We start from the raw sequence: 27,771 nt of genomic DNA, 5'->3' as shown, positions 1-27,771 counted from the left end.
GGAGGGGGGATATTCGTTTGAGGATAGAGAGTTTGCTTCAGAAAGGAGGTGAACAGCTGAAGCAGTACAGGATTGTAGCTTGAAACAATTCGTTCTGTATCTATTTATCAAATATTAAAATAGAATATGCTGCCGACAGACGCAATAAAGTCTAACATTACAGGGAAAAGAGTGATGCTGTATATCTCAACAGGCAGTTGGAAGCTATGATTTTGTTCTTTTAATAATATGTTGTCACATATGGAATACAATTTTTGATACAGCTGCATATAGATGGGTCCCGTTGCTTATTTATTTATTTTTGGTGTGATACTGGCAAAGGCCCAAGTTACGGTTCCAAAAAGTGGAAGTGCTCTTGAAATTTAGCATTTTCGGATCTTATCCTGCCAGAGATAGTTTCAAAGGTTGATAATCTAACACTTCAAATTTGGATTGTGGGGAAAGGGTGTAAGTGTTTGGTACTATTCTCCCATGAGATTAACTTTAGGTCACTCCATCATAGTCTGTATATGTTTTCTCTCGTAGCACTTTTTACGTCTGGAACTATTTAACATCAGTCTTCCTCAGTACTGTGTAAATTCCATAAAGCGAGGGACACTTATTCATCTTATTCCCTTCTGTACTCCTAGTGACTAGTACTGAACCTGGTATTGATTAAGCACACAACAAATATGGACTGAATGTGTGAATTAAATATAGCTGAGGGATGGTGAATATAATATTCTGAAGAATATTGCAAGTTTTAGATGATGATTCTCACAGAATCTCTATCAAAATTTTTACTACAGTCTTGAGATTATTGTCTTTGGATTGTAAAAGAAGATGTCTTTAAAATATATAAAAATGAGCCGTCGAGTAGCCAATACTATAATGTTTCTGTAAACACCAGTGATAGAAAGTATATCTCACAGAATAAGTCCAGGAGACCCTGAGGTTGTGAAGTGCATCTGACATGTGACGTCACTTCCTTTGACAGATTTGTAGGCAGTTAGGAAGTTTAGGCTGCCAGGTCTATGCCCAGGTACTATAGTGGTGTCAAATAGTTACAGACTACCAGATTCCATTCCACTCTGTGTTACAGAAGATTTTGGCAAGTCACTCCTTTATACACCTGTGTTTAGATGTGTCTTCTCAGACACTAACTCTGCGGTTGAATGGAGAACCATCACATGTAGTTTTCTTTTGTCTAATTATGATACATGCTTCACCTTGGGATAGAACTTGATTTGTCATTTTTAAACAAATTTTAATGACAGAGAACCATCTTCTCTTTTTTCTTTGATCTCTTATAACAACTGTGATCTAAATCATATTTTGGGGGCAGAGAAACTGGAACTTTACCTTATTAATTTCTTTTATGTGTATACCCTGCCTCCGTAGGTAAATTATAAGTATGAAATGACAGATGCCATGTCTCTTATTGCTAGTATATTCCAGTCCTTGCATATAGGTGGTACAGATGGTATAGACAGTGTCCTGACTGAATTTGACTCCCACTTATGTATAAATGAAAACACACACACACACACACACACACACACACACACACACACAGAAATTCTGAAAAATGGATGCCAGATCAAGGACCCTCTTATACACATATCTGATCTCAAATCAACTTCCAGAAAAGTTCTTTCCACCCAGAAATGCTCCCTGCTAAGGAGAACTTAAATCATCAGGCACAGTTGTATCTGCGCACGCATAATAGAAGTGATCAGAGAGTCAGACGCTGTGGTTGAGTTCACTGAATCTAAATAAAGTGATAGCAATTCACATGGTTAGACTATCTTCTTCCCTTATGTTGAACCCTATTCTCTGAAATCCTTCAGTGTTAGGGCCCGGGCAGCCATATTTATATACGTTATCCTGCCCCTATACATAGTTATTTGGACCAGCCAGGCTCATCAGATTCTTTCTCTAATGAAGCTCACCTGGAGTCTGAGAGATTCTAGTTCAGTCTGGACCATTCTCACCAACTGAGATAATATAAACTGCAAATACGTGGGCAGCCATCCTTCTCCAGGGACCAGAGCAACAGAGAATGTGTATCTGCCCACGAAGAAAGATCTAGTAGATGTTTTATCAATCAGAGATTTGTTGAAAGCATGAAACAGAAACCCAACTACTTTGGCTTACTTTAAAAATTTTTTTCCACATAATGAGAGGTACAGAGATAGGCAGTCCTGGGCTGGTAAAATACCCATAATTCTTCTAGTTTTCTGTTCCACCACCCTTAGCATGTGGCTGTCATCCTCTCGGCCACAAGATAGTTACTCCATCTCCTTGCGTGGTGGTTCATTCTAGGCAGAAAGGAAAAAGGTCCACACCATCAGAGTTTGTTTCATTAACAGCTTTCTGAGATCATCACCCTGTGGTTTCTGCTTCTGCTTACATCTCATTAGCTTGGACAATGTCCAAGATGCAAAGGTATCAGGGAAAGCTAAGGATATTGCTTCTCTGAGCACACTGGAGTTCTGTTAGTAATGGGGAAGGGACAACTATACAGATAATAGACACTGAGCAAGCAACCACCAGTGTGGGTTACAGATGCTAGTTTTGGGGTTTTTTTTTAGAAAAGCATAGACTAGGGATTGGTCTAAGAGGAAGGAAAAAAGAGAATGCCTGCCTGCATTCCAAATAGTTTTCTTGTTTTCTGCCCAGCCCCTTATCAAGCCTAGCTAACCTCCTGTCCATGAACCATAAGTGTCCCTATAGCAAATTACTTTATTTTTTGGCTTACTTTCTTTCTATAAATTTTAATAGATGTTATATTTTAGAGTGGTTTTAGCTTTAGAAAAAATTGAGCTGAAAGTACAGTACATTCCCATACAGTCCCTGCCCCCAGACATTCATAACCTTCCCTCCTGCCACCATCCTGCATCAGAGTGGAACATTTGTTACAATTGATGAACCCACATCGACACATCATTATTACTCAAAGTCTACAGTTTGTATTAGAATTCATTCTCGGTGTTGTACACTGTATGAACTTTAACAAATTTATGATGACAAGTAGCCATTATTATAGTGCCATACAAAATAGTTTCACTGCCTGAAAAATCCTCTGTGCTCTGCCTATTCATCCCTTCTGCTACTCTAAGTCCTGGCAACCACTGATCTTTTTACTATCTCCCTAGTGTTGCCTTTTCTGAGAATGTCATATAGTTGGATTTCATACAGTATGTAGCCTTTTCAGATTGGCTTCTTTCACTTGGTAATATTCATTTAAGTTTCCTTCCTGTCTTTTCATATCCTGAAAGCTCATTTCTTTTTGGCATTGAATAATATTTCATAGTTTGGATGTTTATTTATCCATTCACCTACTGAAGGACATCCTGGTTGTTTTTAACTTTTGGCAACGATTAATAAAGTTGCTATAAACATCTTTGTGCAGGTATTTGTGTGGACATAAGTTTTCAACTCATTTGGGTAAACACCAAGCAGTGTGATTGCTGGATCAGAGTCTTATTTGTACATACGGAATTTTGAACAGAAGTTTTGCAAGGACCAGGACTCTACGTATGTGTGTGCACATTTTCCAGATTATAGCCTATGGGCAGGGTATGAACTATCGCACACATTTGCCACAAATAAAACAATCTAATTGATTGGATTTTATCAGCCCCCGGACTAATATCTGATTTAAGTTACATGTTGCATTTTCTTTTCTGCACATTCACTGAACTAAATTCAATTCATTTCAGCAGAAATCTATAAATGCTTGGGTAAAACTGGGATAACCCAATGGAATAATGACTGGGAAAAGTAATTTCCCTTCCAAAAGAAGTATAAGGGCAGTATGTGTATCTACCTCAAAATAAATGAAAAACTTTTTAAAAAGTTTTAGAATTATGGAAATATGAGGAGAAAATAGTGTCAAATCATAGCCACACCTTTTTCCCATGCTCCTGTATCTGGACACCTTCGCTGTACTTCCTCTCCAAACTTGGTTATTTATGCATGAATTATCTAATCAAGTAAAGACTCAAGATCTACCCAATGCTTTTTTTTTAAAAACTGATTCTGCACATTTCCTAGTTTTTGTGTTGGCGTGCCAGGTACAAAATCAATGAAAGTCTTAATTAATAAGCCACCAAATATTTATGATATTCCTGGGTTCGAATATGTGCTTAATGAATATTGAGTTGACTCATTCGTTCAACAAGTATTTATTGAGTCCCTCTCTCTCTGCCAGTAAACTTCTAAGTACTTGGAATACAGAGTTAAAGGAGGTAGACAAGGTCCCTATTCCCTTGGAATCCACAAAAAGCAGATGGGCAGGTGGACTATCCATTAGAAAGATTTCCCCTCACCTCCATCAGTTAAGGCCGCCCCTGGCAGGCAGTCTGTTTTCAGTTTGCATCCACATACCGACCCAACTCATCCATGAACCAAGCTTGGCTTTTTCTCTCCTCTGTCAGCTGGTCATAAGGAACACACCCCATGTGGCCACAGGTCTGATCCGAGGGAGAGGTGCAATGTCACAGTGACACGTGTAAGAGAGTCTGGGCTGCCTGTTTGTGCAGCTCCGCTGCACTCTTTGCTCTTGTTTGCTGCTAGTCACAAGAAGGTCACAGCCAGTCATGAGGAGCAGATGTCCCTGTTAATAATTTTAGTGCTTTTCTAGATATGAGAAGATGCAAGAAATTGGGCTCATAAAATCTTCTCCTGAAAATATCTAATTATCTGAAGGCCTCTTCTACCAGTTTTCTCAGAGCACAGAGTGCCCCATTCCTGATCTCCACCGGGAACTCTTTTCAGGGTGTGTTGGAGTTCAGTGATTGCAGGGGCTAGTGGCTTCATCCTTGTAGAAACAGATGGCAAGCGACAATTTTTAGTTGGCACCTGATACTCCAAGGGCACCTAGGAAGGGAGGAGCGTATGCCTGGGTCTAAAGTGAGATGGGGAAAGGGTGCAGAGAGAAGTGTTAACAGGGCAAAGGAGATCAATTTTCCTGCTATTTCTCTGTAGAGGTAGATGGCAAGGGACAATTTTTAGTTAACAATTAATATCTGACTTACCAATCTTTCCTTGTATTGAAGACAAATATTGTCCCAAGCTTATGGCCAAGGAAATTGACACCCTTGAGAGTCTCTGAGGACCCTATGGGTTCTGTCTCTGGTTGGCTTTGTGTTTTCCAAGATCTGGGAGAAAAATTCCTTGTGCGTCCTTTATTGCTTTCAATAATCACCATCTTGTGTTTACTGACAAACAAACAACTTCAGAGTGAGAACTCCATTTGCACGCCAGGCATTTTCTATGAGCTAAATGTTTCACATATAGTTACTGTTTTTCAAATATATGTAGACGTTAGGAAAAATAAAATGTAAATGTACTTGAAACATGACTTCATTCATAGAACTATAGTTTTCAAAAATGTGTTTTCCAAATCAATAGATGCAGCTCAAATAAAGTTACTGTCAATTAAGAATCCATGATAATTTTTGACATTATGACTAGGTTTTCAATCTTTAGAAGATTGAGAGAGTGGGGAACTTATCTCATTTTCTTCTGAATGTTGATGTTTTTAAGGGGGAAGACGTACATTCATGTTGGTGATAATAAGGTTATGTAACAAACTACCAATTTGTCAAGTGGATAATACAGTTACACACTTATGAATAAGATAGGTACATTGGTTTGAGTTTATGCTGGGAATAAAGGTAATTATTATTATTTTTAAAACCTCAGATAAGAGGCTTAGTTTAGCTTTCTGACTCCTGCAGAAAACTCTGTATGTGTGTGCATACCCAAGTGGGTGTGTACACTGATAAATTAGAAATATAGATAAAGCATACTGAAGATATGTTTTCATAGGAAGAGAAGTCACTGCATGAAAGTATTGTCAGTTGTTTGATATCTTTCTCAGTTGTAAACTTCTTTTGGTGGGATGAAAATTGGTCTGCTGTGGAGACTAGATAAAAGAGTAATACTTCCTCTGTTTTTAATGACAAAACTGAAGTCTTAATTAAGCACAGTGAAGATGGAGATCATGAACAGATTTCAAAGTCTCTTTTCCTCTAGGCTTTAAAACACATGCATGCTATTGTAATTCTCCAAGAAGGCAGCTTTTTCCTCCAGAACAAAACCAACCAATTCACTCTGCTATATTTCCTAACCCATAGATTGAACACTGTTTCCTAAGCAGCATTGAATTAATCTTGAAATATCTTCATCACATTTCTACCTATATCTAGTATAGCCCCTGGTATTAAATAGGGGTTAACATATTTTTAAATAAATAAAAGACTATATTCTCAACTTCCAGATATGTTCTCCTGATTCCCCCCTTTCATGGAACATCACGTAAATAAATTTTCCAATTTGCAAGTTAACAAATTATGACACCTTGAATCAATTAATGGGGTGACACAGATATAGATAGGAGAATCCTCCAGATTGGTATGAAAAAGATTACTGCTCTAATAAACCAAATAATCAAGAAACAATAAAGTTACTGATTTATTAAATATATGCATCAGCCACCACTTTTACTTCCTTAGTGTTGCCCTCATATTGTCTGGAGTTATTTCAACAACTGCTTTGGATTTATTTGATCTAAAATTTTTGACATGGAAATCAAGAAAGAAAAAGGACTCTCTCTCTTTCTACCTCAGCATCTAAAAATGATGTGATTTGGTATTTCTTTTCATAGCTGTAATGTACATATATCTCACCATATGTGTCTCTATGCACATTTACTTAGACTTTCAATATTGATAAGCACGTGCTACAAGTAATTTTGGTGTGAACTCTGGAAGCTCAGAGCTTAATAAGACAAACTACTTTTAGAAACTCACTATTACAAGAATGTATAAGGATGCACGCATACATGTTTAAAATCATGGTCTCATTTGAAATATGGTGTAGGCCAGTGATTGCCAACTGGGGTGTGAGGGGGTGACGGGTAAGGGGGTCTCTGCTGTCCAAGGGACATTTGGTAATGTCTGGAGACATTTTTGGCTGTCACAAGCCAGAGGTGGGGGGGACAAGGTGCCACTGGTGTCTAGTGGGTCGAGACCAGAGAGGCAGCTTAACATCCTACAGTGCACGGGACAGACCTCACAACAAAGAAATATCCAGCACAAAATGTCAATAGTGCAGAAGTTGAGAAATTCTAGGGTAAGGGAAAAGGTACTGGGCACCTGGATTAGAACTCAGATCTGTTGACTAAGATGTGACCATAGGACAAATTACATCGTTGAGTCCATCTCCTTGTGGAACGCAAGACAAGCCCATTTTGCCCCAATGGAGAAAATTCTACCTACCTTAAAGAGTTCTTACAAGCATTAAATGAGATACCTGTGGATATCCTAACACTTTTTGGTACTCCTCTCTCTAACAAGGGCTCCAGCCCTCTGCAAAATTAAGGACTGATCCTTAATTTATTATTATCCTGATTTTCTAATTTTTCCCAGTAATAAAGGCAACATACCTGGCCCCTTTTCTTTAGGATTGCATTACTCCCCAAGGATCTCCTCAGTGCTCCTTATAAATTAGTTTACCTGAAATCTCTAAACTTATCCTAGCCTCAGCAAAGAATGAGTCTTAGACTCAATTTGAAATTCCACTACATGTGAACAATTTTTAAGGGTAAAATATATTATATATAAATCATCATTAACTTTTATGTTCAGCTTAAGAACTAATAATAACATAAACACTATATCGTTACCACTTGGCTTAAGAAATGAAACATTACCAGCTTGCTGTATGTTCCAATACAGCCATCTCCTCCACCCTAACCACTCATGAACCTTCACCCTCTCCAGGGAATGACAGTCCTGATCTGGTGTTAATCATTTACATGTTTTTAATTTATTTTTTTACTAAATTTGTGTGTATTTTTTGACAATATATTGTTTAGTTCTGCTAGTTTTGATTTTTATACAAACAACTTTATATGGTCTACATTTTTCTGTGACGTCTTTTTTTTACAACATCATATTTTTGTGATTTCTCCGTGTTGAAAGTTATAGTTGGCTTTAAGACCACCAGTGGAAGATGAGAACTTTGAATGCATTAATCCTTACTAATGCATTGCTATGCTTTTCATTTGTTTTCCAATTTAAAGGATATAAAATACTAGTGCATTTTGGCTTTAATTTGTACTTGATAGAACTAATGAGATTGATTTCTTTTTATGTATTTATTGTTTGATTGCATTTCCTTATAAGTGAAATGCCTGCTTCTAGCGATTAGCCATTTTTTTCTTACTGATTCATAGGCATCCTTTCTATATTCTGTATACTAGTCCTTTTGTTATATGTATTATGTATTCCAAGTATTTTGTTGCCTTCATGGTATTGTTTGTTAAATAGTAAATCTTAAATTTAATGAGATTAAATGTCTTTAATCTACGTGGAATTGATTTTTGTGTGAGCTAGAAATTTAATTTTTTTCCCAATAAATAATTTTCCCCCATACCTTGTTTTAAATAGCCAACCCTTTACCCATCAATGTGAGCTTTGTCATATGTCAAGATGTCATATATGCCTAGGCCTGTTTTGTGGCTCAGCTTCTGTTTTCTTGGTCACTGTATTAGCTATCTCTGGGCCAAAACTACAATAGTTTCTCATTGTTAGTGTGTGTCATACACCCCTCGTGCCATACATTAGTCTTCTTTGTTCTTCTTCAGGAATGTTTGGTGCTTTTTTTTTTTAATGCTTTGCTCTTCCATTCAAGTTCAAGAAACATCTAGTCAATTCTCTTTTTTTATAAAAAAAAAAACCAAAAACAAAAAAAACCCCAAAACTCTAGCATTTTGACTAAAATGTCATTGAAATTGTACATAATTTGAGAAAATTTGACCTCACGATAGTGAGACTTTGTATTCATGAACACAGTATATACCTGCATTTATTTAGAATTTTGAAATGTTTTTCAATAAAGTTTGTAATATTCCCCAGAAAAGTCTTACATTTTTTTAATAGATTTACTCCTAGACATGTCATTTTTGGAATGCCATTACAAAAGATATCACTTTCATTAATTTTTCCAACTGTAACTGATCTAGAAAAATTACTATGTGACATTTTGTATTTTGTGTGTGACAAAAATCAGCTGATGGTTTATAATCTTTTGATTATACAAAAGGTAATCAGCTTTCACCTTGTTATAATTTTATATATTTATTCTCTACCTTAAAATAATGTAGAGTATTAGATTCTCTTCCATTCCATGGGTGATATTCATTAGACTGATCATCCCACTAATACTAGGTATCAGAATTTTGGATTTATCCAGCGTTCCACCAGTGTCACCTTCCACAAAGTATTCTCTTTCCATCTTGTGGGGACAACACCCCTACTGAAAATCAAAACTTTATATGGATGTCTTATATGTAGTGACATGTAGGACCTACTAATGATGTATTTAAATAGCTTTGGTGAATTCACTGGGTCGTGTTTATACTTTTTGTTTAAGTCTCATTTAATTACAATTTGTTTAAGTCTCATTTAATTACATTTATCATAGCCTCTGCTTAAGAAGGAGTATACTTGAATTTCACAAGAGAGTGTGATTTTTCTGGTTTGACATTTTTATTGTAGGAAATTAGTCCAGACCCAGAGACACATGATCATTTCGGTAAAATGTTAAGCTCTTCCTTAACCTAAAAATTAACTTTTCCTCACATTTTTAAAGACAGGATCTTTAAAAAGTTCAACTAGTAAATTTTCTAAAGAATGTCAGGTGCGCTGTCTTAATTCACCACTTCCACTTTACTTCTTGTCCTTCCAGACATACACTAGCAAAAGGAAATAGATAGCCTAGAACCTTTGTGTTGTCTCAACAAATACAGTTTGAGAAATAATATTTGGGGAAAATATTGATGTGAAAAATCAAAAGATATGCCCAAACTAATCTTTTAATTCTTATGGTCAGGAAACAAACAAACAACAACAACAACAAATCAAATAACCTGTAACCTATTCTCATCCCAGAGCTGCAGGCATTTGACTTGCATTTGGGTCAAGAAGCCTCTCTTTAGCTAATTCTGTTTTTATTGGCCAGTTCTTCTTTCATTATTTTTATATAAACTGATCAATGTAAGCCCTAGTCTAGACAGCAAAATCAGCAAGAGTCCCTTCTATGTACCTCTGTCTGACATCCAAGGGGCTGCTACCACACATCTCTAAAAGATACGTGTTAAAACTTCCTACTACATTTAATAGAAATAGGAGTAAGGATTAATGAAATATTATATAGTTTCTGCTTTTTCATGCCATATTTATTTGCATCTATTATTATTCCTACTTACTATTTTTATTTCTTATTTCATTTTATGTAGTCTTTATAGTATAGTTGTAAACTAGGGGGCTAATGATAGTCACATAATGACATGTAACACTTACTCTCTAACCCATCAGAGGAAAAAAGTCCATCTGATAATCCTTTTCTCTACCACTTAAGTCTTTGTTAATAGTCTTCATGATCTCTGAAGACCTAATCCAGAGCAAAGGTAGAGAAGCTCTGATATGTTTCCCTGTTTGTCACCATTCTGTGTCTTATACCCCATTTCATCAGGCGGAGCAGGAGAGAAGGGAAGTGTTATTTATGCTATTTCTCCCAGGCCGGATGAAATAAACCTGGCAGGAACAGATGTTAAATTGAAGACTATGAAAAGTTAACACTATCTTCCGTAATTGAAACCTTAGGGAGGAAGGCTTGAGACAATTGTCAATGGACAGAGAATACCAAAACAAGAGTATATTCCCTGGCTCATTTCTTGCACCTTCTCATACATGAAAGCAAAGTAACCAATTGATGGGCAGTGGGCATGGACAGAAAGTGATTGGCCCTCATGAATAAAAGACTTCAAAAGACAACCCTCCTCAGTTTTAGTTCCACAGAACTCCCACAGCCAGCCTTTCACAATGGATCTTTCCTAGGCATTTCAGGCAGGAGAGCCCACCAACTTTCATGTCCTTTATAAAGTGGACTCCCTTCCAATTTTCCAATTCGAAGAATTTTTGGAATGCATCCTTCCTTCCAATGTTTGCCTACAGGATGAACACCCAGAGGATACAACCAGACCAGAGCTGCTGAAAATACCATGGTCTTTCACCTTTTTGGTAATTCTTTTTAGTCTCATTGTCATACCTTTAGCACCCAGTCCCTCCAGATTCTTTTTTATTAAGTCCCTCATGATCATATATGTTGGGTTTGTTTTCTATAACCCTTTCATTTGAACACACAGAGTGTTCATTTTGCATAAATAAAAGTTTTATGTATTTGTTGCCTCTGAGTTTGGGGTATGTAGGTACATATATTCCACTTATGATTTTTTAAGTTATAAAAACACACCATTTGAAGTTATTAAGACTTAAGGACTGTGAACTTAATAGTTAGAATTATTGTTTCATCTCTTCTTCATTGTTTTTGTTGTATGATTCAGTTTTCACATCTGTAAAATGAGGATAATTATTATATCTATGTCCCAGTTCTATTTTGATGATTAAATGTTTTAATGCATGAAAAGCATCTAAACAGTTCCTGGCTTATAGTAAGATCAAAAAACAATTACTTATTATTTTTATAATCATTTTACTTGACTTGCATACTGTAGACAAAATATAATAATGATTCTAGTATTTTAATATTCAGGATAGAATGACTAATACTGCAAGTCTCTTATCTACACCGTATCACACGGAAAATGGGAGCAAGCTCAAAAAAATGTTTTTTAAACCAGGAAGATGTAGTCTTGAAGTGAAAAGAAAGACGCAAGTTCACTTAAAATATGTAGGTGAACAAAACAGCAGAAAGAAGTACAGGACAAAATTCATGGACAGGATTATTCTCAACATGCCTCATTTGTGGGTAACACGTTTCAATAAAAAGTATGATGATGCCCAACCACTAAAAAGAGATGATAATTATGTAACCTGATGGAGGTGCTAATTATTGCTACAATGGCATTCACATTACACTATACAGATGTATCAAATTAACATGCTGCACATATTAAATTTACACAATATATCAAATATATGTCAATAAATTTTTTTTTAAGTAGGATGAAGAACACTCTCCAACACAAGTATGTCTGCAAAACCACTGTACAAAATTTTCCTGGGAGAGTAATTGTTCCCACCATCCTTGGTACTGAGGATGAGAATTACATTCAGAAGTCTTAAGTCTCAAGTCTTAAGAGGATATGGGAGAAGAAAGGGCAGCAGAAGATGAAACTGGATGTACAGTGAGAGTTGCAGACGAAGACATTGCTATGAAGAGTCCAAGAAGCTGTTTCTTTATCTGTGTTCCTTGCATTTCCCTTAGGTGTGTTTCCCCAGTTACTAAGAAATCTCCTGACCCACCTCCTTCCCACCTACCCTTGTTCTTACTCAGTCCATCTGTTTTGGTATCCTCAGTTCTTGCCTGTAGTAAAGAACTTTACTTCATTTCTATCTTTCTTTAAACTTCCATTGTTGGCCTCTAATTTTGTACCATGGCCCCTTGGAGGGACATGAGTCCCAGTGTTCTCATGCTTCATGTTGATAAGAGGAAAAAGTTGTCCAGAAATATTCTTAAAGATTTAAGTTAAGCCCCACCCCCCATATATATTTCTTCCTGTGGTATAATAAATCCTACTGGGACTTTACTGCACAAGATCTATTTTTAATTTTAGTCCTATTAATTCAGGACTGAGAGCATTGTCCATGTTTCAACATCACATTCTCTTCTGTTCTTTCAGTGTCTTGCAGTCCCATTTTTTCTCTTTTCCTCCTTCATTTACCTAGATCTTGCTTTGTTCCTTCCTGAGGAGAAAGCCTTCAACAGAATTAGTGAGGCATCCCCAGCCAGGGGCCACATCTCTCAAAGAGCTTGATGTAATTTTACCCGGATTTGTCAGCACCATCCCTCTGCTGGACACCTAACTGTGAATTGCGTTCCCTAACTCTCCTGCTGCCACCAGCCGGAAAGGGGCCGCTGCTCAGGCCAAGGTTCACCATGGCAGGTGAATGCAGTAGTAGGAATCCACCTATTAACACATATGCAGAGTAGGAAGTGAATTCACTCTGCCAATTTTCCAAGAGTTAACTTTTCAGCTTGTTTCTCGTTCTCATCAACTGGTGGATAGGAGTTTTAGCTTTCAGGATCAGAATAGATTTTTCCACGGTGCTCCCTTTTTTTCACTTGTGAAAGAAAGAAAACGCATTTGAGCAAGAAGGACTCGGACCATACATCAGCGCCCCTGAATTGTAAATAGAAAACAGAGAATCAATTGGTCACTGTGGCAGTTATAGGAGCAGGAGAAATTATTTTTGTAATTCTCACAAAACTCCTGATTTCTCTGGGGCTGGTACTTAGAAAAGGTGGTTTTGAGGGATTTTTCATTTTATTTTTTGTTCTCAAGATGGCGCATGCTCTGTGAAGGCCATCTCTACCCACACAACTCAGAAATGTCTGTAATCTTATGTTAGTAGTGTAGTTGCATTATTTATCATTAATATTTACCTCACTATTTTTTAAAAAACTGGAAAAAGTTAGGGATCTTGGCTAGGCATTCAAAAGCTCTTTAAATTATCCTTCCAGATTTTTCTCCAAACACTCCTCACCTTTAGCCGAACCAGTTGGCTATTTTTCCCCCATCAGCATTTTTTAATGTTACATCCTTATCTTTTGTATTATCTTCCCACCACTGTCAAAATACTGCTCATTATTCAAAACCAAGTTCAAATCTCACGTACTCAGCCACCTTTCCTGATCATCTGGATATAATCTCCCCCTTCTACTGCTGGCTGGGAGAACTTCTAATTCTTAATGTTTTCTGGTAGTTCCGTATACTACAAAAAAAAAAAGGTGCAAACTTTGGAGTGCCTTTAACATGCAGCTTCCTAGGCCCTATTCCCATGAATTTCTGACTCAGTAAATCTGTAATGGGACCTAGGCACATCTGTTTTGTTTGTTTGTTATTTATTTATTTATTTATTTATTTATTTATTTATTTATTTTTGGCTGTGTTGGGTCTTCGTTTCTGTGCGAGGGCTTTCTCTAGTTGTGGCAAGCGGGGGCCACCCTTCATCATGGTGCGCGGGCCTCTCACTATCGCAGCCTCTCTTGTTGCAGAGCACAGGCTCCAGATGCTCAGGCTCAGTAGTTGTGGCTCACGGGCCTAGTTGCTCCGCAGCATGTGGGATCTTTCCAGACCAGGGCTCGAATCTGTGTCCCCTGCATTGGCAGGCAGATTCTCAACCACTGCGCCACCAGGGAAGCCCAGCACATCTGTTTTAACATACTAAATGCATCTGATACAGACCATGTGTAGACCATATTTTTAGAAGTATCAGCATAATATTTTTTATATTTGTTACTTTTATAAGCATATATGTTTTATTTCCCTGTTCAGTTACATGCTATTAAAGGGCAGGGATTATATTTTATACTGCTATTTATTTTACACAATGTCTTAAATTTAAATAATATTACTAGCACTAATTTATGTAGCTCTCCTTAGACATGTCAAAAGTCCATTTTTTTAATACTAAATATAATATTAGGAAAAGGGTTGATCTGTAAAGTTACTCAAAAGGGAAGAATAAAGAAAACAGCAATATTGGGGTTTTTATAATAAGAATAGGGCAAGAAGAAGGTTCAGACCAATGGTTATAATTAAATATTGATTTACTTGGGGTCAGATACTCTCCTAATCGTTTGGTGCACTTCCTTTTAGGGGACATCTAGGATTCTTTATTTTCTAAATGTCATCCCTTGTGGTAAAAGTTAGTACTGAAAACTGAAACCTAAAAATTATAAGGATGCCGTAGGACATCTTGCTGAACGGAAACTAATTTTTCCCGGTGAGAAACTTGGTTTCATTTTTTATTTTATAAATGTTGGCTTAATACTGGTTATGTGTCATGGAAGAGCCCCACCACATTCACTACATCAAATGCTGTGAAAATTATCCAGCTCATATTATACCTCTAAGCACTTCACCAAAATGTAATAATTTCCTGAAACATAAAAGAAACCTTTCACCATCTTTATTTTTTGTCAAGCAAATGGACGATGTTTGTACTTTAGTGATCACATTCAAAACCAGAGGCAGTGAATTCACTTGATTTCCTCTCAGTGGCTGTGAAGTTGGGAGGCTGGTGACATACCTGCCCCTGGGACCACTGGTTCCAGCTTCCTGGGTATAAACCGAGGCAAACCACCTCTGTGATTCTCAGACAAGGTGAGAATCCAAATCACTGACTTAAAGACGAGAAAATCCAATTTTTGGAAGGTTCAATGACTATGTTTCCCTGATCTGGAAAGAATTGTACAGATACTCTATAAAAATAACTGTAAACTCCCTTCCAGAGAAGATGGCCCCACAGCATCCCTGAAGGCAATAGAGAAGGTTTGTACATCCTTTCCTGGATCTGTGTTCTTTCTCCCAGTGATTGCCACACGTGAAGTGCTTTCCTGTTTAAACTCATCACAATGCACTCCAGAGATGTGAGCTAGGGGAAGGATTTAAAAATGGGTCCTTGTCCTCTCCACAAATAGCAAATAAACTGCCAACAAGAGGCATTTGACGAACATCACGTCTACTGCCCGGTTCTCTGATGTCCTATTTCTGGAGGTCAGCTGCTCTGACTCGATATTCGTTGAGTTGTGGGGGTTTTTTTTGTTTTTTTTTAAGTTTGACTCTCTGGAGTGAAGATGCTCTTTGTTGAGAGGTCTGGTTGACTGCTACGTCTTCCCAGTTCCTTGTCTCTCATCATGGCTTAGTTCACACACTACATCTTAAAAGAGTGGAGGTCTACCTACTACACTTTGGGTCAGATTAGACCTTGTATGCCTTCCTTGGAGAGGGTCTCACTTTGGTTTTGTCATGCTTTTTAGGCTTCACAAGAAAGTTCTAAGCCTCTCAGCCATCTTCCTAGCAGATTGCCTGAGGCCTTACACTTCTGATACCATCTTCAGGTTGAAAGTATGATGATGGAAGTCTGTTTTACACAGAAGGGGTTAGATGCCAGGGTTTCTTCTAAGACTGAGGCTCCGCAGAAGCGATTTTCTCTTTCTTTATTCTTATTCCTTCCTTTCTTCAACTCATTTTCTTTCATCTCTTCTTTCCTTTCTCTCTATCTTTCCTTCTTTCTTACTTTTTTTCCTGAAATCTAGGACAAAGACTATTTTTAATATCTCACTTAAGAAACCAGAGTTATTCCCCTAATTCTTCAATTTTCTAAATACATTGAATTTCCCTTTACCTTCTTATATACCATGACCCTCTTCCCCTACCCCATACATGTCTAGTATCTATTTTTTTCTCTAAGAATATCTTTTGGTGGTCCTCATTCCTTTATTCTCTTAGCGTTGCCCAGTATCCATTCCCCAAAATGATTGTTCTAAGTCAATCATGGTTATACTATTTTTCTTGCAATGATTGGCTTAGAAATGGGCGTGTGACCTAATACTGGCTTATGATATTTGAGACGTCCAATGGGGGCTTCTGGAAAAAGACAATTTTGCAGAATTTTTTTTCACTTAGCTGTCTATCAAATAATTTCACATCGTTAAAGTCTTCATAATTTTTATTCACAAAAATTTTATTTGTACAGGAAAACTAGCTAATTCATTTAATAATTTAAATGATGAGCAATAAACTGCACCATTTAACTGTTTCTAATTTTTAAAAAAATACATATTTTTAGAAATATAGTCACTTCCTTTTTTAAAAATATTATTTAAATTGTATGCTCTGAAGTGGAATTACTAGATCCAAATTAGAAACTTTTATGTCTCTTGGTTTCCAAAAAGTTTATACTAACTTCAACTGCCATTGCCGGTTTAGAAATTTTCAGTCTCTCCATACCTTGAAAGCACAAGGCATTATCTATTTTTGCTAACTTGTTTGAATTCGCTTTTCTCTGATTCTTGGCAAGTTTGAACACTTTTGCCTTCACGCATTTATTAGTTGTATTTCTTTGTGGACACTTCTCATCTATTTCCTTTCTGTCAATTGTCTATGGGGTCTTATTTTACTTAAAAATAAACATCTGGGAGCTTTTAATATAACATAGTTATTGGCCCATGTCTTATTTGCTGAAAATATTATTTGCTTTCTTATTTGGGCTACCTTACTTTGACTGCAGAAGTTTGTAACTTTAATGTCATCAAATTTGTTTATTCTTCCTTCGTGATTTCTTTTACTGTTTTTCAGTGTTGTGTCCTCTCTCAAATCCTCCAAATCCAGTGAATATTAAATTCCTCATCTGGTTTTCCTAACATTTTGATTTTCATATTTATATTTAATTCTTTTATCCATCTGGAATTACTTTTGACCAATATTCAGAGTTACAAGTCTTGATTTATTTTTCTTTCCAAAATGCTAAGCAACCATTCAACTACCATTTACCGAATAATCCTTCTCTTCCCTGCCGCTCTGATAAAATAAATCTTATATATAATAAAGTCAGTTTCAGAGGACTCTCTTCTGCTTCGTTTAGCTTTGCTTTGTAGCTCACAAGACACTTTAACCTACATCATCTCATTTCATCCTTCTTCCTCCACTCTGATTGCCTGGGTCCCTCCCCACTGCTCCTCCTGCAATGCTAACATCAAGCAATCTGACATGTCCCATGTTTGTCTTATAGATGGAAAACAAAACCCCGAGACATGAAGCCACTTATTAACCAGACTTCCCAGCCATCTAGTATTAGGGAGAAATGGAAAATTTCTGTTTCCGCTCACCCTATGCCCTGGACATCTCATCCCCACATTGGGAAGACATTGGCTACCATCTTGGCTAGTGTTTGTTTTGGCTTCAGGGTCATCCATGAGCCTCCGTTTGGGTTCCCCCAAACTAGGACCTATTTCCTACACACACATTTATTTCTCAGGATTCTTTGGCAACTTCTGCTTCCATAGCAGAGGGGAAACAAGCAGTGGGTGCAGACAGCCGTATGCCTCTGAGCTTCCCAGCCTGTGTGTAGTTGGCACTGACTGAGGATTCTGCTTTATGTCAGTGCATTTGCGAGGTGACACATATTCTCCGGTGATTAGATTAGCGCTGGCAAAGCCAATATGAAAAACCCACACAGATTACCACTGTCACCCGCAGTAATTACATTTATTCATTTCCATTTAGCCAAGTTTTTACAAGCCGAGCAAAGGGCCAAATAAGCAATAAACACAGAGGCAAGAAATTAAAATGCTGATCTGTTTGCTGTGAAAACAATCAAACTATCATCTTTCTTTAGGCACCTCATTCATCATCAGACGGGGCCACACTGGTGAAATGGAGGTGGGGAGCCTAATGTTATTACATGTAAATTCACTAACATGAAATTACTGCCCCTGATGTGATTTTACTAATAAATTAGTTCATTTCTACCTTTTCGCTAGAGACTTTAGGGGCCGTGGAGAATTGTACATGTGTCTTGTAATCGCGCCTGCTTTATTTCAGGCTGGCTAGCTGTTAAATTTCTATTTCTTTGCACTCCCTCCCAGCTGATTCTTTAGTTTTCTTGCTATGCCTTATTGGATCAACATGCCATACAATTTGTTGTCTTCACATGTAGTTTGAAAATAAGCAGCTTAAGGACAAATTCTCTTTTGCAGGCAATGGGCACAGCATCGGGAGCATTATGAATATAATGGCCCTAGCAGCTAGTTGGCTGCTATTATTAATTCATTGTTGGGTGTGGTGTTTTTTTCTCATTTCTGTATCCATTTTCAATTGGAAAAGAGAATGGAGCCAAACTTTGCCATGTCAAGGAGCTACTGAAGCAAGGAAATCAATCTGCAAGCGGCTCCCTTGGCTTGCTCACCCCTCTGCTGTGTCTTCAGAGGAGCAAAGAGCTCACAGTGGAAGGGCAGCCAATGGTTCACAGAAGACAAATGTAGGGTCTCTTTGGATCCGCTCCCTCCTTGGGACTTGCATGGTGCTTCCTTGCTTATTGTTAATGGCCCATGTCTGGATCTAGAATATTTCATTTATTCTTAAAGATTTCATCTGCTCTGCTGTTTAGCCCAACCCAAAATCACAATCCGTTTTTGCAAGATTACAAATGGTTTCTATGAAAGTGACTTCGATGCTGCCAATGACAGAGTGGACATGCTAAGAGAACAGGAGAGGGAGGGAGAGACAAGAGAGACAAGTCTTTGGTGGAGACGCCCCTCCCTTTTCCAATACTTCTTCTCCTGACCCTAAATGGAGATTCTGTATGATATGGCTCAATTTTAAGCCTTAGAGAAACATAAAATATGCACAATAGTATATTCCTGCTTTGTACAGTAAAAATGTGTTAAAAAGAGTTTCTTTGAGGCAGTGGTTCAGTGAAACTCTAAGGCATAGTAATGGTAGACATGACTCATGACACCCACTTCACACTTGAGCATTGAATAGATTTCCCTCATCCTTTCCATAGAAATAGCATTAATTAAATTTATGTGTTAAGGAAATGTACAGGAAATAACTCCTCCTTGACTTGAATTTAACTTTGCACCATGCAAAGTTATATATGAGGGGAATTGTGCATCTAATTTTTTTCTCTTTTTTTTTTGGAAAGAAGAAATGAGAATAAGTACCTGTTTCTGGATTTATTAAGTAAGAGAGTACTCTGGCTAACTGACTATTCTCATTAATGAGTGAAATATTTGGACTATCAATTTGAAAATAACTCCATTCAATTAATATCTATTGATCAATTCCTGTAGACAGAACCCCAAGTTAAATGCTGTCCCAAAAGACAAAAATAAAAGTCTAGCTTTTCAGGATTTAAGGTAATTCAGACGCTTCCAGTTTCTGGGGTTGCCATAGAGACCCACATCTATGGGTACTCCCATAGAACCTTGTATTTAGCTTTCATAGTTCTTACCACAGAGTTTGCCATTCTCTTTCATTTGTTTGTCATTTTCTTAATATCTAGATTCTTAATTAGATTATATTCTCCATTACAGCAAGGGCTGTTTCAGGTTTTCTCACCATAGTATCCCCATTGAGTACATACCAAGTATTAAATAAATATCAAATAAACAAATGAAAAATTGAATTATACAGTCCTGTAGAAACAGAGATAGTGTAGAATATTGCTTTAAATCAGCATTGCTGCAAGACAAATCACTGCACAAATATGGTTAAGAATTACTTCTTGAGCATCTATTATGTGTTAGCTACTCTTCGACATGCTGAGGATACTGCAGTGAACAAGATGGATAAAAACTTGTACCCTTGCAGAGCTTACATTTTTTTAGTAAGTGAATAGAATAAGGAAGATGTTTCAAATAATGAGCAATATTGTTTGTTATATTTTTAAATATAAACCTCTCTATTAGATGTTGATCTTATATTTTGGAGCCAATAATTATTTTTCATTTCAGCTTTCTAAGTGCAACACTAAGAAATCATGTATAATTAATAATATAGCAACTTAATTATAATAATTTCTTAAAATTAAGCATTAGAAATTACAGCAGTGAAAATACTCTTTATGACACTATAATGGTGGATATGTGTCATCATACAGTGGTCAAAATCTATAGAATATACAACACCAAGAGTAAACAGTGATGTCAATATGGACTTTGGTTCATTAAAAAAAAAAAAATATATATATATATATATACACTTATGCATGAAATATGTGCTTATATATGAATATATGAGAATATAATATAATAATGTGATATATAATAACATTACATTATTAATAATATATCAATAATTATATAAATTATGCAAAATATTATATCATTATATTACATTACATTATATTATATTCTCATAGTGAATAAAAGATTCTCCACTGTCTCTACAGCATTGTAGTCGTACTATGGCATTGTAGCAATACTTCCTTCCTTTACACCATCCCATACTCTGTCCAATCCTGATTCTTCCTCACCAAATAGTGTTGAGAGTCCCTTCCTTTCTACTCTAGCTAACGCCATTTGCTTTCATGGACTTATCACCTGAGATGCGGACAATTACTGTGGTCTGACTCTGCATCCTCCAGGGGTCCCTCCAGGCTAGAGGAGAGACCTCACTGCCTGTGGACATACTGCGTTCATTCTGGTCACCTTCCCTTGGCTCAGGTTTTCTCCCTCCTTGAGCCCCCTCTTCCTCTCAGAATTCACTCACATGTCGAGTCAATGCTCACTTTGTGCATCGCTTTCTTTACAAAGCTCTCTGACCTGAGCACGAAATAACCTCTTCTTGCTCTAGGCTTGTATCTCATCATATACTGCCAGGGACAATCCCACATGGCCAAATATATCATTAACTCATTTTTTCACACTTTTCTTGTACTCTGTGTTTTCTTTCTTCAATCAGAATCTGATCCCCTCAGGTAAATTATGTTTGTGTTTTCCACAGTACCTGCTCCAGTTCTGTGCCCATGATGCCCACTCAATAATGTGTTATTAAGTGAATGAACAGATGAATGAATGAAGTCCTGAGGTTCGGGTCCTCCTTCAGAACATTTCCAGTGGAAACTGTCAGTTGAATTGGTATCATTCTATCTACACCAAGAATCTCTTCTCTTTTCTGCTTCAGAACCAAAAATGAAAGGAAGAATCATATTATTTGCTAAGTTCTCTGAAGTATAAAACGTGGATGGAATAGGTGAATGGACGCAGATATAATCACCTGTAGTTTAAGCCTTCTCCAGACAAAATTTCTTTCCGTAAATTTTCTGTCTACATTAAATTTCTAATCATTGAATGTTAATGTATCAAAACTATTATATAAATGTAGAAGGCAAACAGTGCTTTAGAACGCGTTACTTTTGTGTTGTGGTGAAATGAATATGAGATAAAATTTACTGTTTTAACCATTTGTAAGTGTAGAGTTCAAAGGCATTAAGTACATTCATATAGCTATGCAACCATCACCACTATCTTCAGAACTTTTTCATCATCTCACTCTGAAACTCTATAAATATTAAACAGTAGCTGCTCATTCCCCTCTCCCCTCTAGAAAGTATTACTTTTAATCATTGAAACATTGGTAATATTTATGATGAGTGTTTATGATTTCCTGAGATCTAAATAGCATATTGATGATGAATAATTTGGAATTAGTGAAAACTGTACTTTTCCTTAGAAACAGATTACTGAATGTTGGAAAATAAGAATGACCATGTAGAGTTGAATACAACTCACATAAAAAGGTAGAAACTTCCTATATTTAGTGCATTCTTCCTTCACCTATTTCCATGAGTATAAAGAAGAATTCAAAGGGCAGAAATTAGTAGGTGCAATAAACCTATGCATTTAGGTTTTATACATTTGGGGGAAATCAAGACTTACAAAGTATGACATACTCCCAAGTTCTAGTATTTTATCCTGTTTTAATATTTCTGGAAATGAATCTCTTATTTATTTATTTTTTCATGTAATGTCTGAAACATTTATATTAACATATTTCCATACAAATAATCCAAAGAAAGTTTAGTATTAGTTGCTTTTTTTGTTGTTGTTTGTTTTTTTTTTTATACTGCAGGTTCTTATTAGTCATCAATTTTGTACACATCAGTGTATACATGTCAATCCCAATCGCCCAATTCAGCACACCACCATCCCCACCCCACCGCGGTGTTCCCCCTTGGTGTCCATATGTTTGTTCTCTACATCTGTGTCTCAACTTCTGCCCTGCCAACTGGTTCATCTGTACCATTTTTCTAGGTTCCACATACATACGTTAATATACGATATTTGTTTTTCTCTTTCTGACTTACTTCACTCTGTATGACAGTCTCTAGGTCCATCCACTTCTCAACAAATGACTCAATTTCGTTCCTTTTTATGGCTGAGTAATATTACATTGTATATATGTATCAAAACTTCTTTATCCACTCGTCTGTCGATGGGCATTTAGGTTGCTTCCATGACCTGGCTATTGTAAATAGTGCTGCAATGAATATTGGGGTGCATGTGTCTTTTTGAATTATGGTTTTCTCTGGGTATATGCCCAGTAGTGGGATTGCTGGGTCATATAGTAATTCTATTTTTAGTTTTTAAAGGAACCTCCATAGGTTCCTCCACTGTGCAGGAGTGGAGGAGAGCCTCCACTGTTCTCCATAGTGGCTGTATCAATGTACATTCCCACCAACAGTGCAAGAGGGTTCCCTTTCTCCACACCTTCTCCAGCATTTGTTGTTTGTAGATTTCCTGATGATGTCCATTCTAACTGGTGTGAGGTGATACCTCATTGTAGTTTTGATTTGCATTTCTCTAATAATTAGTGATGTTGAGCAGCTTTTCATGTGCTTCTTGGCCATCTGTATGTCTTCTTTGGAGAAATGTGTATTTAGGTCTTCTGCCCATTTTTGGATTGGGTTGTTTGTTTCTTTAATATTGAGCTGCATGAGCTGTTTATATATTTTGGAGATTAATCCTTTGTCTGTTGATTCGTTTGCAAATATTTTCTCCCATTCTGAGAGTTGTCTTTTTGTCTTGTTTATGGTTTCCTTTGCTGTGCAAACGCTTTTAAGTTTCATTAGGCCCCATTTGTTTATTTTTGTTTTTATTTCCATTACTCTAGGAGGTGGATCAAAAAAGATCTTGCTGTGATTGATGTCAAAGAGTGTTCTTCCTATGTTTTCCTCTAAGAGTTTTATAGTGTGTGGTCTTACATTTAGGTCTCGAACCCATTTTGAGTTTATTTTTGTATATGGTGTTAGGGAGTGTTCTAATTTCATTCTTTTACATGTAGGTGTCCAGTATTCCCAGCACCACTTATTGAAGAGACTGTCTTTTCTCCATTGTATATCTTTGCCTCCTTTGTCATAGATTAGTTGACCATAGGTGCATGGGTTTATCTCTGGGTTTTCTATCTTGTTCCATTGATCTATGTTTCTGTTTTTGTGCCAGTATCATATTGTCTTGATTACTGTAGCTTTGTAGTATAGTCTGAAGTCAGGGAGTCTGATTCCTCCAGCTACGTTTTTTTCCCCTCAAGACTGCTTTGGCTATTCGGGGTCCTTTGTGTCTCCATACAAATTTTAAGATGATTTGTTCTAGTTCTCTAAAAAATGCCATTGGTAATTTGATAGGGATTGCATTGAATCTGTAGATTGCTTTGGGTAGTAAAGTCATTTTCACAATATTGATTCTTCCAATCCAAGAACATGGTATATCTCTCCATCTGTTGGTATCATCTTTAATTTCTTTCATCAGTGTCTTATAGTTTTCTGCATACAGGTCTTTTTTCTCCTTAGGTACGTTTTTTCCTAGGTATTTTATTCTTTTTGTTGCAATGGTAAATGGGAGTGTTTCCATAATTTCTCTTTCAGATTTTTCATCATTAGTGTGTAGGAATTCAAGAGATTTCTGTGCATTAATTTTGTATCCTGCAACTTTACCAAATTCATTGATTAGCTCTAGTAGTTTTCTGGTGGCATTTTTAGGATTCTCTATGTATAGTATCATGTCATCTGCAAACAGTGACAGTTTTACTTCTTCTTTTCCAATTTGTATTCCTTTTATTTCTTTTTCTTCTCTGATTGCCGTGGCTAGGACTTCCAAAACTATGTTGAATAATAGTGGTGAGAGTGGACATCCTTGTCTCGTTCCTGATCTTAGGGGAAATGCTTTCAGTTTTTCACCATTGAGAATGATGTTTGCTGTGGGTTTGTTGTATATGGCCTTTATGATGTTGAGGTAGGTTCCTTCTATGCCCACTTTCTGGAGAGTTTTTATCATAAATGGGTCTTTAATTTTGTCAAAAGCTTTTTCTGCATCTATTGAGATGATCGTATGGTTTTTATTCTTCAATTTGTTAATCTGGTGTATCACATTGACTGATTTGCGTATATTGAAGAATCCTTGCATCCCTGGGATAAATCCCACATGATCGTGGTGTGTGATCCTTTTAATGTGTTGTTGGATTCTGTTTGCTAGTATTTTGTTGAGGATTTTTGCATCTATATTCATCAGTGATATTGGTCTGTAATTTTCTTTTTTTGTAGTATCTTTGTCTGGTTTTGGTATCGGTGATGGTGGCCTCATAGAATGAGTTTGGGAGTGTTCCTTCCTCCGCAATTTTTTGGAAGAGTTTGAGAAGGATGGGTGTTAGCTCTTCTCTAAATGTTTGATAGAATTCACCTGTGAAGCCATCTGGTCCTGGACTTTTGTTTTTTGGAAGATTTTTAATCACAGTTTCGATTTCCTTACTTGTGATTCGTCTGTTCATGTTTTCTATTTCTTCCTGATTCAGTCTTGGAAGGTTATACCTTTCTAAGAATTTGTCTATTTCTTCCAGGTTGTCCATTTTATTGGCATAGAGTTGCTTGTAGTAGTCTCTTAGGATGCTTTGTATTTCTGCGGTGTCTGTTGTAACTTCTCCTTTTTCATTTCTAATTTTATTGATTTGAGTCCTCTTCCTCTTTTTCTTGATGAGTCTGGCTAAAGGTTTATCAATTTTGTTTATCTTCTCAAAGAACCAGCTTTTAGTTTTATTGATCTTTGCTATTGTTTTCTTTATTTCTATTTCATTTATTTCTGCTCTGATCTTTATCATTTCTTTCCTTCTGCTAACTTTGGGTTTTGTTTGTTCTTCTTTCTCTAGTTCCTTTAGGTGTAAGGTTAGATTGTTTACTTGAGATTTTTCTTGTTTCTTGAGGTAGGCTTGTATAGCTGTAAACTTCCCTCTTAGAACTGCTTTTGCTGCATCCCATAGGTTTTGGATCATTGTGTTTTCATTGTCATTTGTCTCTAAGTATTTTTGATTTCCTCTTTGATTTCTTCAGTGATCTCTTGGCTTTTAGTAACGTATTGTTTAGCCTCCATGTGTTTGTGTTTTTTACATTTTTTTCCCTGTAATTCATTTCTAATCTCAAAGCGTTGTGGTCAGAAAAGATGCTTGATATGATTTCAATTTTCTTAAATTTACTGAGGCTTGATTTGTGACCCAAGATGTGATCTATCCTGAAGAATGTTCCATGCGCACTTGAGAAGAAAGTGTAATCTGCTGTTTTTGGATGGAATGTCCTATAAATATCAATTAAATCTTTCTGGTCTATTGTGTCGTTTTAAGATTCTGTTTCTTATTTATTTTCATTTTGGATGATCTGTCCATTGGTGTAAGTGAGGTGTTAAAGTCCCCCACTATTATTGTGTTACTGTCGATTTCCTCTTTTATAGCTGTTAGCAGTTGCCTTATGTATTGAGGTTCTCCTATGTTGGGTGCATATATATTTATAATTGTTATATCTTCTTCTTGGATTGATCCCTTGATCATTATGTAGTGTCCTTCCTTGTCTCTTGTAACATTCTTTATTTTAAAGTCTATTTTATCTGATATGAGTATTGCTACTCCAGCTTTCTTTTGATTTCCATTTGCATGGAATATCTTTTTCCATCCCCTCATTTTCAGTCTGTATGTGTCCCTAGGTCTGAAGTGGGTCCCTTGTAGACAGCATATGTATGGGTCTTGTTTTTGTATCCATTCAGCAAGCCTGTGTCTTTTGCTTGGAGCATTTAATCCATTCACATTTAAGGTAATTATCTATATGTATGTTCCTGTGACCATTTTCTTAATTGTTTTGGGTTTGTTTTGTTGGTCTTTTTCTTCTCTTGTGTTTCCCACTTAGAGAAGTTCCTTTAGCATTTGTTGTAGAGCTGGTTTGGTGGTGCTGAATTCTCTTAGCTTTTACTTGTCTGTAAAGGTTTTGATTTCTCCATCGAATCTGAATGAGATCCTTGCCGGGTAGAGTAATCTTGGTTGTAGGTTCTTCCTTTTCATCGCTTTAAGTATATCATGCCACTCCCTTCTGGCTTTTAGAGTTTCTGCTGAGAAACCTTATGCTGTTAACCTTATGGGAGTTCCCTTGTATGTTATTTGTCCTTTTTCCCTTGCTGCTTTCAATAATTTTTCTTTGTCTTTAATTTTTGCCAATTTGATTCCTACGTGTCTCAGCGTGTTTCTCCTTGGGTTTATCCTGTATGGGACTCTCTGTGCTTCCTGGACTTGGGTGGCTATTTCCTTTCCCATGTTAGGGAAGTTTTCGACTATAATCTCTACAAATATTTTCTCGGGTCCTTTCTCTCTTCTCCTTCTGGGACCCCTATAATGAGAATGTTGTTGCGTTTAATGTTGTCCCAGAGGTCTCTTAGGCTGTCTTCATTTCTTTTCATTCTTTTTTCTTTATTCTGTTCTGCAGCAGTGAATTCCACCATTCTGTCTTCCAGGTCACTTATCCATTCTTCTGCCTCAGTTATTCTGCTATTGATTCCTTCTAGTGTAGTTTTCATTTCAGTTATTGTATTGTTCATCTCTGTTTGTTTGTTCTTTAGTTCTTCTAGGTCTTTGTTAAACATTTCTTGCATCTTCTCAATATTTGCCTCCATTCTTTTTCCAAAGTCCTGGATCATCTTCACTATCATTATTCTGAATTCTTTTTGTGGAAGGTTGCATATCTCCACTTCATTTAGTTGTTTTTCCGGGGGTTTATCTTGTTCCTTCATCTGGTACATAGCCCTCTGCCTTTTCATCTTGTCTATCTTTCTTGAAATGAATCTCTTATTAAGAGAGATGTTTTCACCCTTTATCTTATGTGAATATGGCAAATCATTTTGCAGAATGTGTGCTTTAATTTTCTACATTCTGACGATTCTATTTTGAACTGTGTCTTATCCACCTATAGTGCCTTACTAGTTTTTCTAATGTTACCTTGTACAACTAAGGCTTCAAAAAAAAAAAAAAAAAAAACTGGAAAAGTAAAGCAGTTGTCCCAGAAGATAGACCCTGTTGCTTGACTCAACCATTGTCTTGGGCTCACCATGTCCATTGCTTTATTAGTTGAGAACAAGGGAAGGGATGACAAACAATTT

The 27,771-nt window shown here is 36.6% G+C and overlaps 1 protein-coding gene across 1 annotated transcript in view; it reads left to right on the top strand.

Moving 5' to 3' along the window:
- The window catches only part of PKHD1 (PKHD1 ciliary IPT domain containing fibrocystin/polyductin), a 476,353-nt gene extending 453,279 nt beyond the window's left edge, over positions 1 to 23,074 (top strand). The window contains exon 69 of the mRNA XM_082346239.1: positions 21,314 to 23,074. Within this exon, the coding sequence (XP_082202365.1) occupies positions 21,314 to 21,339 (26 nt within the window). The 3' untranslated portion in view covers positions 21,340 to 23,074. The remainder of the gene's footprint in view (positions 1 to 21,313) is intronic.
- The last annotated feature ends 4,697 nt before the right edge of the window (positions 23,075 to 27,771 follow it).

The sequence above is a fragment of the Balaenoptera borealis genome, assembly GCF_965194805.1.
Source record: "Balaenoptera borealis genome assembly, chromosome: 12".
In the NCBI taxonomy this organism is placed as follows: domain Eukaryota; kingdom Metazoa; phylum Chordata; class Mammalia; order Artiodactyla; family Balaenopteridae; genus Balaenoptera; species Balaenoptera borealis.
The sequence above is the reverse complement of the archived record's forward strand: the minus strand, read 5'-3'. Positions and strand labels throughout refer to the sequence as shown.